This window comes from Mugil cephalus, chromosome 15 (genome assembly GCF_022458985.1).
Source record: "Mugil cephalus isolate CIBA_MC_2020 chromosome 15, CIBA_Mcephalus_1.1, whole genome shotgun sequence".
Lineage (NCBI taxonomy): Eukaryota > Metazoa > Chordata > Actinopteri > Mugiliformes > Mugilidae > Mugil > Mugil cephalus.
The window spans coordinates 21,204,015-21,216,716 of record NC_061784.1 but is presented as its reverse complement, the minus strand read 5'-3'; the positions used below and the strand labels follow the sequence as shown (position 1 = coordinate 21,216,716).

The window sequence follows — 12,702 nt, the reverse complement described above, 5'->3', positions numbered from 1 at the left end:
ACATCTGTAGCGTGTTTCGATTTCCAATTACTCTGCTTATATTAAGTCCAAAATCTGGCAATTTTAGAAACGTAAAATGTAATGGAAATGAAAGATAAAGAATAAAAAAAGGGTCGACAGACGTACACTTCACTCGGAGGAATGAATAAATGCAATTATTCATTTAATTAGATCTAAAAATAAATAAAGACGTCACAGTTCGATTAATGAAAGAGTTGTTTAATACAGTACATCCTCCGTTGTAAATCTCCATCCACCCGGGACTTTCTCATGTTCTCCGAATCCCTGCACACTCAACTCTACCAAACATAGATGTTGCATAGAAACCGTCGCCGTGGTAACAGTTTCTGTTTCTTCCCCCCGGCACTCGAAGTTGAAGTCACACTGCTTCGGTCGGGATGACGGCCGCGCGGCCACTTCTTTCTTTTGTGTGCGTTGTCTGGGAAGCGTTCGTTTTTTACTGTATCGCATCACGTCTTTTCTGAGGCGTCCCGCCGGCGTTGTTCTGGCACATGACTGAGCCATGAGTGCGTTGAGTCATGAGACAGGAAGGGAAGTAGCCGTTTGCGGGCAGATATGAGAAGTGAATCATCCAAATAGTGTACGTGTACGTAGTGTGTAACCGTGTGTGTGTGTGCACAAACAATGGATGTGTGTACAGTATGCGGTGTCCAGTTCTGCAGAAAAAAAAAAAAAAAAGGCCTGACCAAAGTTTTCCATGTCACGAGAGGTCGTTTGACCTTAGTCAACAAGGGCAGGACTGAAACCGAGCAACAAAATAATTCATGGTTGTTTTGGAGCTTTCGTATCGTCTTCTACTCTGCTGACCAGCCCGTGTCCTTATATTCCAGATTCCTCCCTGCATTATTGACTGCCATCCTGACCAATCATCTGGCCTGGGTGCCCACCGTCATGCCCAATGGGCAGCCTCCGATCAAGATCTTCCTGGAGAAGCACTCCTCCCAGAGCGTCGACATGCTGGCAAAGACGCACCCTTACAACCCGCTCTGGGCACAATTAGGTGAGACGAACGCATAGACACATAGGCGGAGGCGCTGGAGGCACCTTTGTGTCGTGTCAAAACAACAACTGCAGCTGATTTATAGTCGCACACGTGAAACGGATGAAATTAAATGAAACAAAGAGATATCTGATCGTGTGGAGCAGTCTGCAGCTTCACCTCAAGTAACACCGGAAACGACAGAAATGGGTTAAAGATGACACCTAGTGTTCATGAGTGGGAACTGCAGACTAGACCAGGGATGTTCAATGTTTTTTAGAACAAGGGCCCCAAACTGATGGAGAGATTAAGTTCTACTATATGTGTTCTATATTAAAGTAGTGCTATTTATAAACAAGCTATTCAAGTATTAATTTTTCTTTTAATTTCAAACGTGCAACTGTCGTAAACATAAACATACCGATATATATCTTGCACTGTTAGTCTCTCTTCTGTCGACATCACAGCGTACGTCTAGGTCGTGATTGGTTCAGCAGCGATAGGGGCGGGGCCTACCGCGTACAGGAGGCTTAGATTGACAGGTCTCGGCTAGTGTGTCGCTCCTGTATCGCTGACTGAAAGATAACGTCTTGTGCCTCCATTTACCCCTTTACTGAAATATGTTGGATCAGTGTTGATGTGTATTTAAAGAAATGTAAATTTGTGGGGGAAATTGTGGGTAAAGATTAAAGAAATACAGAAAAATGTGTAATCAGCCAAAGATTTTGAGATTTCTTTTTCTGTCACGGTTCGTAGGTGACCTGTACGGTGCCATCGGGTCCCCGGTGCGGCTCTCGAGGACGGTGGTGGTCGGCCGCAGGCAGGATTTGGTCCAGAGACTCCTGTACGTCCTCACCTACTTCATCCGCTGCTCAGAGCTGCTGGAGACCCACATGCTGGACAGCGCCGAGGACGAGGCCATCGTCATGCCCGGGTCCCTCATCACCACCTCCCTGAGGAAAGGAGAGGTGGAGGAGTCGGACTATGTCCTGGTCACCGTCCACAAACCCAGCGGGGACTACCTGTCCCAGGGGGACCACGGCCAGCAGGCCGAGGCGGAGGACAGCATCTACCCTTCGGACAACAGCCTCCAGAGCAGCACGTACACGGACAACGAGGTGGAGCACAGCGCCGAGGACCCACCCAAGGAAGAAGATGAGGAGGAGGTGGAGGAGGAGGAGGAGGAGGAAGAGGAGGAGGAGGACAGCAGCGAGAGCCAGGGATCCAGGAGCAGTGTGCTTCAGGCGGACAGCAGCCAGGGCACCATACCCATCATCCGGACTGTGGAAGTGACTGAATGTGGGGAACTGCACAAGGAGTCCAGCAGCCCGCTGGCCACGGAGGCCCGAGTGGAGACGGTGCTGCGAGTCGGCTCGGCCTCCCCCAGAGAGCAGGTCTGTGTGCTGGTTACAGAGACCAAGGGGGACCTGAAACTGGTTCCACCCGTACCCGCGACCCTTTCGTCGGGCTCCTCCCTCGCTCCCGTCGCCACAGACTGTAAAAACCGCGGCGCGGACGCTGGGACGGACGCAGCAGCGGGGAGCCAACCGTGTAAAGCGACGGCTCCGCGGCCTTTAGGGAACCCTCTGGAGAAGAAGCCCCCGGATAAGAACCAGCTCGCTGCGGTACCGGTACCGGTGAAGCCTGGGAGCGCGGCGACGGGGCCCATGACTCTGACTCTAACGGAGGGAGAGGAGCCGGCGACGAAAGTCACTTTCCTCATCGGGGACTCGATGTCCCCCGAGTCGGACACGGAGAGCCGCAGCAGGAAGGTGGAGGAGGACATCAGGAAGGGCAACCATCAGCTTCACCTGCAGCTGCTGCTGCACCAGCCGCCGCAGAGTCACCAGGGGCAGCATTATCAGCAGCAACCGCAGCAGCAGCCGAAGAGGGGAGCGGATTCGCAGACCAGCAAGAGCGGCGCATCAGAGGACCAAAGCAAACAGACCAAGGCGGCTCCGGCTCTGCAGCGGGTGTCCAGCAAGATGCCGCAGCAGTGGAACATGGACTGCGTGGATGATTTCGACGAGTACTACAGCCCCGAGAACCCCGTGGAGACCAGGACTATTGACGACGTGGCCAAACAACGGGAGGCCGGCGCCGCGGACGGTTTGCACAAGGGCTTGCTGGTGGGGGGGGGTCTCCACTTCCAGGGCGCGGTCAGGGGTCAGGGTTTGAGCGGGAAGGGCGGCAGGAAGGGAGACGTTTCGTTGGGCGTCCAGAGCAGGTGCAGGTGCGGATCCACGGACTCTTCCGACGCCGCCTCCTCCTGCTGCTGCTGCTGCAGGAGCTTCCCCGCCGAGCAGGACAAGGATCTCGTTCTGTCGGTTCCAGTCGCCCAGGACGGGAGCAGCAAAGAGGACCAAAAGCGCAAGGCGACGCCTTTGAACGACTGGGAAATCCCGCGCAACGAGAGCTCGGACAGCGCGTTGGGAGACAGCGAGAGCGAGGAGACCGAGGACTGGCAGGAGGAAATGCTGGTGCCCTTCCCTGGGTGAGCAAACCACCTTTTCAAATTTCCACCTTGGTATTTAGCGCTTATTATTTAAAAATAACAAGCCTCACCTGTCACGTGTCGACCTGCAGGTCAAAGCTGGTGGAGAACTACTCTAAACCAACCATTGCCAACTTTGGCCGGTCTCTGTTTGGAGGTTACTGCCCCACGTACGTGCCAGACTTCGTGCTGCACGGGATGCCCAGTGACGAGAAGCTACGGCAGAGTCTCATGACCGAATTATCCCACGCCGTTCAGGTAAAGGACGTTTTCATTTATTCTAAAAGTAAAAAGAAAACGCACACGTGGAGAAAAAATGAATGCATCCCTGTATTTTTGACTTTTTCAACATGATGAATGACACGTTTGCATATATTAACCCGTAATATTTGAATTAAAAATGTTAGTTTGCTGCTATGAACTGGAAAACACAATAGTACCACAGCTTAAAGTCTTAAAGTCTCAAATCCGACAATAATACTACAGAAAATTAGTATTTGACACAGTTTCTTTTTTCATGAGACAAACACATGGTCTATTGGGTCAAGTGAGGTGTCAATCAAAAGTTCAGACATTGCGCAATTTTAGATTAAGGTTATTTGTGGACTTTTTATTGGATTGTTTGCAACGTAACTGTTGGAGTTTGATCTTAGGACAATGTGAGGTTTTGTAGACGAGTCACATTTGTTTCTGGTTTGGTCTGATTTAAGTGTTTACTGAGCCTCATGGTTGTGGCTGCATCCTTTAATGTTATGCATTATTCTAATCTGAAGAAATTAGGAAACCTGCATGTCCTTCAAATGGACAATGCATGTAAAAATATTTATTATTTCCACTAAAGTTGGCAAATCTAGTGCAGGAGAATATTACTTCTTCACATTCTGTATGTTTTCCCGTTGGGTTCCGTGTGTCTCTGCACGTCCCACCTGGTTTAAACGTCTCTTTGTCCCTCCTCCTCCTGTGCAGCATCCGGTGCTGGACGAGCCCATCGCCGAAGCCGTCTGCATTATCGCAGACACGGACAAGTGGACGGTGCAGGTGGCCAGCAGCCAGAGACGAGCCACGGACGTCAACAAGCTGGGGAAGGAGGTCCTGGTGTCCAGCTTGGTGTCCAGCTTGTTGCAGTCCACCCACCAGCTCTACAAACTCAACCTCTCGCCCAACTTTGTACGTCTCACCTCCCGGCGCTTTACGTCTAACGTCACATCACACGTCCACGTCTGCACCGCTGACGATTGTCCCTCCTCCTCTTCTCTCCTCTCTTAGTGTATCATGCACCTTGAGGACCGTCTGCAGGAGATCTACTTTAAGAGCAAGATGCTCGCTGAGTATTTGAAGGGCCAGACGAGAGTCCACGTGAAGGAACTGGGCATGGTCTTAGGGTAAGAAGCAAACATCTGTTCTCAATTTATTTAACCGCTTTTTAAAGGTTCAACGTTTGAGCTTTTATATCCAGTGGCTGTATTATATATTTGACATTTAAAAGGCGTCTTCCATGAAAATCATTGGATGCACAGACAGAATTATAGATTAGTCACTGGTCCAGGTCAAATATATAAACACAAAGCATCATCTTTGAACAGGAAGTAGTAGTTTTTTTTTAGGAAAAACTATGTCCTCATATGTGGACACTGGGGTTATTTCATTATTTATATTATAAAGTACTCAAAATATAAAAGGGTTTATTTTAATACCTGAACTTGGCTGTACAAAGACAGAATCGCAAACAATGACGTCCCAGCGTCCTCAAACGAGTACTTCCTAATTAGCATAAATTGAACTAGAAACGTTCTATAATAAAGTGATCTTGAATCTTGTGAGATTAAATGTTGAAGGTTTGGAGATATTGACCTAGATTTGGCGAAATGTATGTGGAAAAGTTTCAGCTTGTTAACAAAGTGAAGCAGGAAGTAGAAATGAAAATTAAAAATATAAAAAAAAAAAAAAGACACAGCTCCATCTAGTGTTTTGGTGGTGTTATTACAGACTGAGGTTTCATATTGCGTCCATGGAAACATGTACAGATTTTTAAGTGGGACAATTTGCTTATTTTCTTCTTCTTCTTTCTTTTCTTTTTTTGTAGAATCGAGTCCAGTGACCTCCCCCTGTTGGCTGCAGTGGCCAGCACTCACTCCCCCTACGTTGCCCAGATCTTACTATGAGACTGTACCCACTTCCCTGCCTCATGGAGACCTGTCAGACCCCCACCCGACCTCCACCCGACCTCCACCCCCACCTCCACCCCCTCTGACACGCTCCCCTCGACCTGTGTGCCCGGTCTGAAGAAGAAGTTAAAAGCTGCTGCTGAATCCGGAGCAATGTTGATGTTGCACCACAAGGGGGCGTCAGAGACCCACACATTGTCGACTGAAGCCCCCCCCCCCCATCCATCCCCTCCATCCCCTCCCTCCCTCCCTGAAAACGACCTTCTCCTGTTCTTTGAATGTTTCTTTTAAAAATAGGATTTTTTTTATTTTTGGACACAATAGCCAAAGACTTATTTTATTACATTTTTTCCAGGAGAGAAAACAATTTTAAGACGCCTACAGTATGATAACAATGATTTTTTTTTTTTTTTGTTTTTTTTTTTGTGTACAATCCGTGCCCGGTCGTACGTTTTAAAGGAAACGAATGGACTCCGAGGTGAATATCACTGAGAACATCATCAATCTCGACACCTGTTATCCTCACGTATTTGTTTACAAGACAAATTTCTGTCGACAGGTTTGACAAATATTCATTTTCCCACCCGATTTTTTTTTTTGTCTTCAGCTGATCATGATCGTGATTTTCTTTCTTTCTTTCTTTTTTCTGTTTTTTTTTTTTTTTTTTTTTTTTTTTTAAAAAAACATAAGTTCCACAAACAGGTTTTGAAATGGCTTTGACATTCGTATCATAGGCACAGCTCTACCTCAGATCTTCACGCGGGCAGCGGACGTCACATTTACAGCCGCCCCCCCTTTAGAAAACAAAAAAAAAAAAAAAATAAGAACTTTATATTTTAATCAGTCAACTGTGCAGACTCTACGCTGTGGGCTTTGAGGAATAATAATAATAATTAAAGGAACACGATTCCTTTACGATGCGTCAGAATGTGTTAAAGATGGGTCCCTTTATACTGTGGAAAAAGCTACAAAATTTAAAAAGAAACAACAAAAAAAAAAACACGCATTATCTATTTTACAACCGAAATGCTGAAATATTTTCACACTTTTATAGCTTTTGCCACCTTTATACGATGTTTACGGCTTCGGAGTTTGCTGCAGCAGAGAGAAGACGCCTTACATAGGAGATATATGTATGTATGTATGTTATGTATGTTATGTTGTGTATCGGCTAACACTATTTTCAGACGAAAAAACACACGCACAGATGCGAACGATGGTGGGTTTTCTTTTCTTTTCCTTGGTATCGGTGTAGTTTGCTACACCGTTTAAACAGGGTGCGATTTGGAATTTTCTTTTTCTTTTTGTTTTAGTTACTAGTTGAGAAATAAAAAACAGCTGAGAAATTCAAAATTTCTGCAAATCTAACTTTGAGATTAGATGGATTCTGATGAAGAAAAGGGTTTATTATTATTATTTATATCTATTATGTCGAGTCGCACCCTGAATTTAACCCAAGTCTTAATGGAGAGGTGGCACGAAAGCATCACGGGCTCATCTTGCTGTTAGAATTGATATACATGCTTCCTGCTGTATTGAAGATGCTCCGCTATATCAGCCTGCGTTTTCTTTTTCTTTTTCTTTTTTGTTTCTTCCTCTTTTGTACGGGCGCAGCCATTACGTTTTGAAAAGCTATGGATTTCTATCTGCCCTCTTTGTATATGAGTAAATTATTCAGCTGCTCGCGGTTAAAGTGTAAAAACGGTTCGTGTATAAACCTGTACAGTTTTATTTCCATGTGTTTGTACAGAAATGTCTTTTAAGAAATCGTCTCCTCGAATTTATTATTTTCTTTTCCCAATTTTATGGGAACGTTGTGCAATAAAAGACGCCGATGTTGAGAATTCACGGTCTCTGGGGAAGTGTGTTTTCTGTCGCAGGATCGGAGCGGGAGGTGATCCTGGAAATGCATGAATGAACGTGGATATGAAGTGATTCATTTTTGTTCAAAAGCCAGAAAACCAAGAGCTATAATTCATTTCTACAGAGGGAGGAAGCTCTGTGCTCATGAGCAATGTGTACAGTCACAGGATATGACCACATACTGTAGTTATTTCGTCTCTACCTGCTTTGAGGAATTTTTTTTAAATGGGTTTTCTGTGAAACCACAAACCTCTTGATTGTCTGGAGCGGCTCCGGCTTTGTGTTCACATTAGTACCTGTGGTTTTTGTTCTTCTTCGCTCTCCACACTTACAGAATCCGTGACCATATAATCAGAGCTGCACTCAGAAACTCTTCCAATTTTTTTAGCCCAATATTATTATAAATTTAAACATTTTTTACTTAACTGATAAGATGTTTATTCTTTGGACATGAATCGATGCATGTTCTGTACAGAAATAGCACTTTATTTACATTGGTGGTGGTGAGCACACTTTTTTTTTTTTTTTTGCGACTCCACCCCACCCTCCTCTCAGGGGCAGGAGGTAAAATGAATCGAGCACACACACACACACACACACACACACACCGCTGTTATGCAATAAGAGAATGAAGGAGTGTCCAGGCCAAGAGCAAATACCCCGCTGTTGTCATTTCACTTTCTGAGTATTAGTGGAAAACATGGCAAAAAAATAAAAATAAAAAATCAAGCGTTTAATCCAAGTTTAGTGAAAGATGCATTAACTCCAGCTCGGTTCTGCATCTTATTTTAACTAAAGATCAGGTTTTAATTGTTAAACATGACGCAAAATGAAGCGGTAAAGCTGGACTTTTCCGCTAATTAGGAAATACTGGAATCCCACAGTGCATTAAGATCAGATTTCTCCACAGTTTGAGCAGCAACTGATTCAGAAGTGATCTATGACGCGTTTACGTACACGACGCGAAGCTCGTACACGGCACCACTCAGGCTGGTAACTCGTGTCTTTTAGATGCGGTCAAATCAAGTACACAATGAATCATATTAAGTTTAATAAGCGAGTCCTACAAATGCTGTTTTATTTTTAAAATGGCCACAGAAATGAATGAAATAAGAACAGAAATTTGAGCATTAAATGTGTTTAACTCAATTCATCCACAGGACAAACTGCTTGGTCACAGTAGATCAGCTGCACATAAAATTCAACAGTACAAGCAAGAAATATATTATTATTCCAATTCCTTGAGTGAGTTTTATTGTTAAATTAGATTATGTGTTGTTTTTATCTTTATGTATTTGTTGCGTTTGATCATTTATTCATGGTCGACTAGAGTGGGAATAATCTAATCTTTTTTTATGTCTTTTTTGAACTGCTTTTTTTATCCGTGCATCAAAACAAAATACTGTGAGTGTAGCCGGTGTTAGTTTTTATTTATTTATCTAGTTTGGTTTGAGGCAGACATTTGTTTGCATTGAAGGAATAATGAGGAAAGAATTACACGCAGAAGAACATGCAAGAAATGTTTGTTTCGTTCGCTTGAAAGTATAACACCTATATTCTAAGTCACATGTCTATGGGCCATATTTTAAATAAATAAATAAATAAATTAGAAAGACTTGAAAATCGATTTCACTATGTACGTAAAAATAAAATTGAGTTAAATAAATATATATAACTCAATTTTATTTTATTTAACTCACACTTTTTTGTTGACTGTAATCCCTCCTGTCTCTGTGTAATGATATTACTCCAAATTTCCCCTTAAATAAAGATAAATAATGATATGTAAAATACACAGTATCTACCTTTACCTCTTATTTCCGACAGTGTTTGAACGCGGCAGACAGATGTCGTCACGTCAGCTCTCGGAGGGGGAGGGGCCAGAATCTGAACTCCTGGATGTGACTTGACGCCAGCTAACGACGGGGACGTTTCTTTCACTAAAAGATGCACAGAAACCGCCACAACAGGTCCCGCACGGTCAACTTTCTGTCACCGTTTAGTCGTATCTGCTCGGTAACAGCTACGTGTTGAAAGTTTTCTTTCTTTTATCTTTTCTTTCTTTTTCTTTTCTTTTTTTTTCTTTTTTTTTTTTTTTTTTAAACAAACCTCTCCTGGAGGAGAAGGAGTTTCCCGGTCGGTGCGTTTGGAGTAAACTCCATCCACACGCTCGGCTTGGCGAGGATAAAAAAAAAAAAAATCCGCGGGGATGTGAAGCTTTTTCTTTGCCTTTTTTTTTTTAACAAGCGGCGAGGAGTCGGGAAAGTGAGAGTTAAAAAGAAGACAAAAGGGAGTTAAAAGCCCCGAAGTGGATTTGAGCCGAAGTTATGAAAATGACCGGAGCAATGGAAACTTCTTTTAAACTGGCTTTGAAGAAGCCGCCCCCGCTGCGGACGGCAGAGGTAAACAAAACCATCGCCTCTCTCTCTAATTAGCGTCTCGCCGCTAATATTAGCCTCAAATCAAACATTGGCTTCATCTCCGCGAAGGAGAAGTTCGCTCAGCTTTTGTTTGGAGTCTTTAAGACGAGTCAACTGTGATTTGGTTGCATTTATAAAAACGGGTTCATTAGTACTTTTTAACGCATGCACGTGGTTAATTAGTAGCCTACACCCCTCTTTACACGGCTCAACTAACGTCAATTAGCATGCTAAGCTAATTTATTTGGGGCCAGCTTGAACTTTTTGAGTTTGTGAGAGTTGTTCAAACTGAGGTTCACGGACCTTTCTGGTGCCTTGAGGAGAGAGTAGTTCATTTTCATGATTTCTGCTTCACATCTCTCCTCCTCCTCCTCCTTCTCTTCATTCCTCTTCATGGCTTCTCCCTCCTCTTCTTCATCCATTCTTCTCCCTTTCTTCATCCCATCTCCTCCTCTTCCTCCCTTCTCCTCCTCCTCCTCCTCTTCATCCCTTCTCCTTTTAATCCCACGTCCTAGTTCTCTTCATCCCTCCTCCTCTTCATTCCTCCTCCTTCTCTTCATCCCTTCTTACTCCTCCTTTTCATCCCACCTCCCCCTTCTCTTCATCCTCCTCCTCTTCATTCCCCCTTCTCCTCTTTTTCATCCATCTCCTCCTCCTACCTCTCTTCATTCCATCTCCTCCTCTTCCTCCCTTCACTTCCTCTTCCTTTTCATCCCGTCTCCTCCTCTTCATCCCTTCTCCTTCTTTTCATCCGGTCTCATAGTTCTCTTCATCCCTCCTCCTCTTAATTTTTCCTCCTCCTACTCCTCCTCCTCTTCATTTCTCCTCCTTCTTCTCTTCATCCCTTCTTTCTCCTCCTTTCCATCCCACCTCCCCTTCTCTTCATTCCTCCTCCTCTTCATTCCCCCTTCTCCTCTTTTTCATCCATCTCCTCCTTCTCTTCATCCCATCTCCTACCTCTCTTCATCCCATCTCCTCCTCTTCCTCCCTTCACTTCCTCCTCCTTTTCATCCCATCTCCTCCTCTTCATCCCTTCTCCTCCTTTTCATCCGGTTTCATAGTTCTCTTCATCCCTCCTCCTCTTAATTTTTCCTCCTCCTACTCCTCCTCCTCTTGATTTCCCCTCATTCTCTTCTTCATCCCATCTCCTCCTTCTCTTCATCCCTACTCCTCTTCGTTCCTCCTTCTCTTTTTCATCCATCCCCTCCTCCTCCTCTTCATCCCTCCTACCTCTCTCCATCCCATCTCCTCCTCTTCCTCCCTTCACTTCCTCCTCCTTTTCATCCCATCTCCTCCTCTTCATCCCTTCTCCTCCTTTTCATCCGGTCTCATAGTTCTGTTCTTCCCTCCTCCTCTTAATTTTTCCTCCTCCTTCTTCTCTTCATCCCTTTTTTCTCCTCCTTTCAATCCCACCTCCTTCTCCTCTTCATTCCTCCTCCACCTTCTCTTCTTTATCCCTTCTTTCTCCTCCTTTTCATCCCATCTCCTCCTTCTCTTCATCCCTACTCCTCTTCATTCCTCCTTCTCTTTTTCATCCACCCCCCTCCTCCTCCTCCTCCTCCTCTTCATCCCATCTCCTCCTCTTACTCCTCTTCATCCGCCTGCTCTTCATTCCTCCTCCTCTTCTTCATTCATCTCCCTCTCCTCCCTCTCTTCATCCCTCCTCCTCCTCCCCCCGTCCCTCCTCCTCCTCCTCCTCCTCCCTCTATGAAGCTGTGGAAACACAGCTGGCTTGTCGTTGCTTTACTTACTCTCTCAGGCCCCAAAAATAGCTCCCTCCATACTCTCTTCCATGTTCAGCTCCTGGCAAACACATTTGAAGTGTGAGCACTTTTCAGAGGACATTAAATGTTTTTTTTTCTCTCTCTCTCTCTCTTTAAAAAAAAAAAGAAAAGAAAAGAGCTCTACGCTTTGACTGATGCTTTAAAAAAAAAAAAAAAAAGAGGAAGAAGCCTCCTTTTCATTTTTTTTTTTTTAAAAAGCTCTGATCCTCTGTTTGTTTGTGGGTGTATGGGAGGTAGAAAGCCTCTTTCACGACTTCATAGAGGGCTTTTGTGCACACTTGAGCAAACCATAACAAACGCGTTTAGTCCACAAATTCATGTGGCAGTGAAGTGGAGCTGTGATTATTTTCGATAGCGGCTGTAGCACTTTGATAAGGTGAGATTATTCCCTGCAATTCAGTGGATTTTTATTTCCCTTTTCATTTTTTTCAAGCACGGAGCCTGAACGCTGTTCGTCCCTAAACATTTTTGTATTCATCAAACATCTCCCTGCTCCATCTGTAGCCGAAGCCGACGGCTGAACAAAGCCGCCGCCGTCGTGCTGTTGTGTCTGTTTTCAGTCCGACTTCCACATTCAAGCTCTCTAACTCACTGACATAAACAGTAGCTCTCGCCAAGCAGTCGTCACCCGACCTCCAAAACAAAATCATTAAACCTCTGCCCAGCGTTAAGTCACACCTTCAAACATTAGTAAGTCAGAACTGACTCATCAGATTAGGGCTTTCTTTGTGTTTCCCCCCATTAATTACCATCCAAACCCCAGAGGAGAGCTGCTGGCTCATTAGTGCCTTTGCGGCCGGTGTTGTTGCAGACGCTTTTTGCCACGGTACATGTTTTTATCTTTGTTGGTTAGATTAGTCTGGACCCATTAAGTGAGACTTCCAGATTCAGCTCAGGACCTATTTTTGTGATTAACTTGTGCTGAAAGGGGAAGTTCGTGTGAACTCGCCGTGTGAATTTATTTAGTGGCATTTTA

General features: G+C 44.7%; 2 protein-coding genes across 11 annotated transcripts in view; both read left to right on the top strand.

Annotated features, from left to right (window-relative positions):
- Positions 1 to 7,507, top strand: part of fnip1 (folliculin interacting protein 1) — a 33,645-nt gene extending 26,138 nt beyond the window's left edge. For all 4 annotated transcript variants that reach the window (XM_047606790.1, XM_047606789.1, XM_047606788.1 and 1 more), the window contains 6 exons: positions 852 to 1,021; positions 1,757 to 3,494; positions 3,587 to 3,752; positions 4,461 to 4,661; positions 4,761 to 4,876; positions 5,578 to 7,507. In XM_047606790.1, the coding sequence (XP_047462746.1) occupies positions 852 to 1,021; positions 1,757 to 3,494; positions 3,587 to 3,752; positions 4,461 to 4,661; positions 4,761 to 4,876; positions 5,578 to 5,656 (2,470 nt within the window). In that variant the 3' untranslated portion in view covers positions 5,657 to 7,507. The remainder of the gene's footprint in view (positions 1 to 851; positions 1,022 to 1,756; positions 3,495 to 3,586; positions 3,753 to 4,460; positions 4,662 to 4,760; positions 4,877 to 5,577) is intronic.
- A 1,898-nt stretch (positions 7,508 to 9,405) lies between these two features.
- Positions 9,406 to 12,702, top strand: part of rapgef6 (Rap guanine nucleotide exchange factor (GEF) 6) — a 145,022-nt gene continuing 141,725 nt past the window's right edge. For 6 of the 7 annotated variants that reach the window (XM_047606783.1, XM_047606782.1, XM_047606780.1 and 3 more), the window contains exon 1: positions 9,407 to 9,924. In XM_047606783.1, coding sequence (XP_047462739.1) covers positions 9,850 to 9,924 — 75 coding nt within the window. In that variant the 5' untranslated portion in view covers positions 9,407 to 9,849. Of the gene's footprint in view, positions 9,925 to 12,702 lie in introns of all 7 variants that reach the window. The other variant, XM_047606784.1, reaches the window with a different exon arrangement.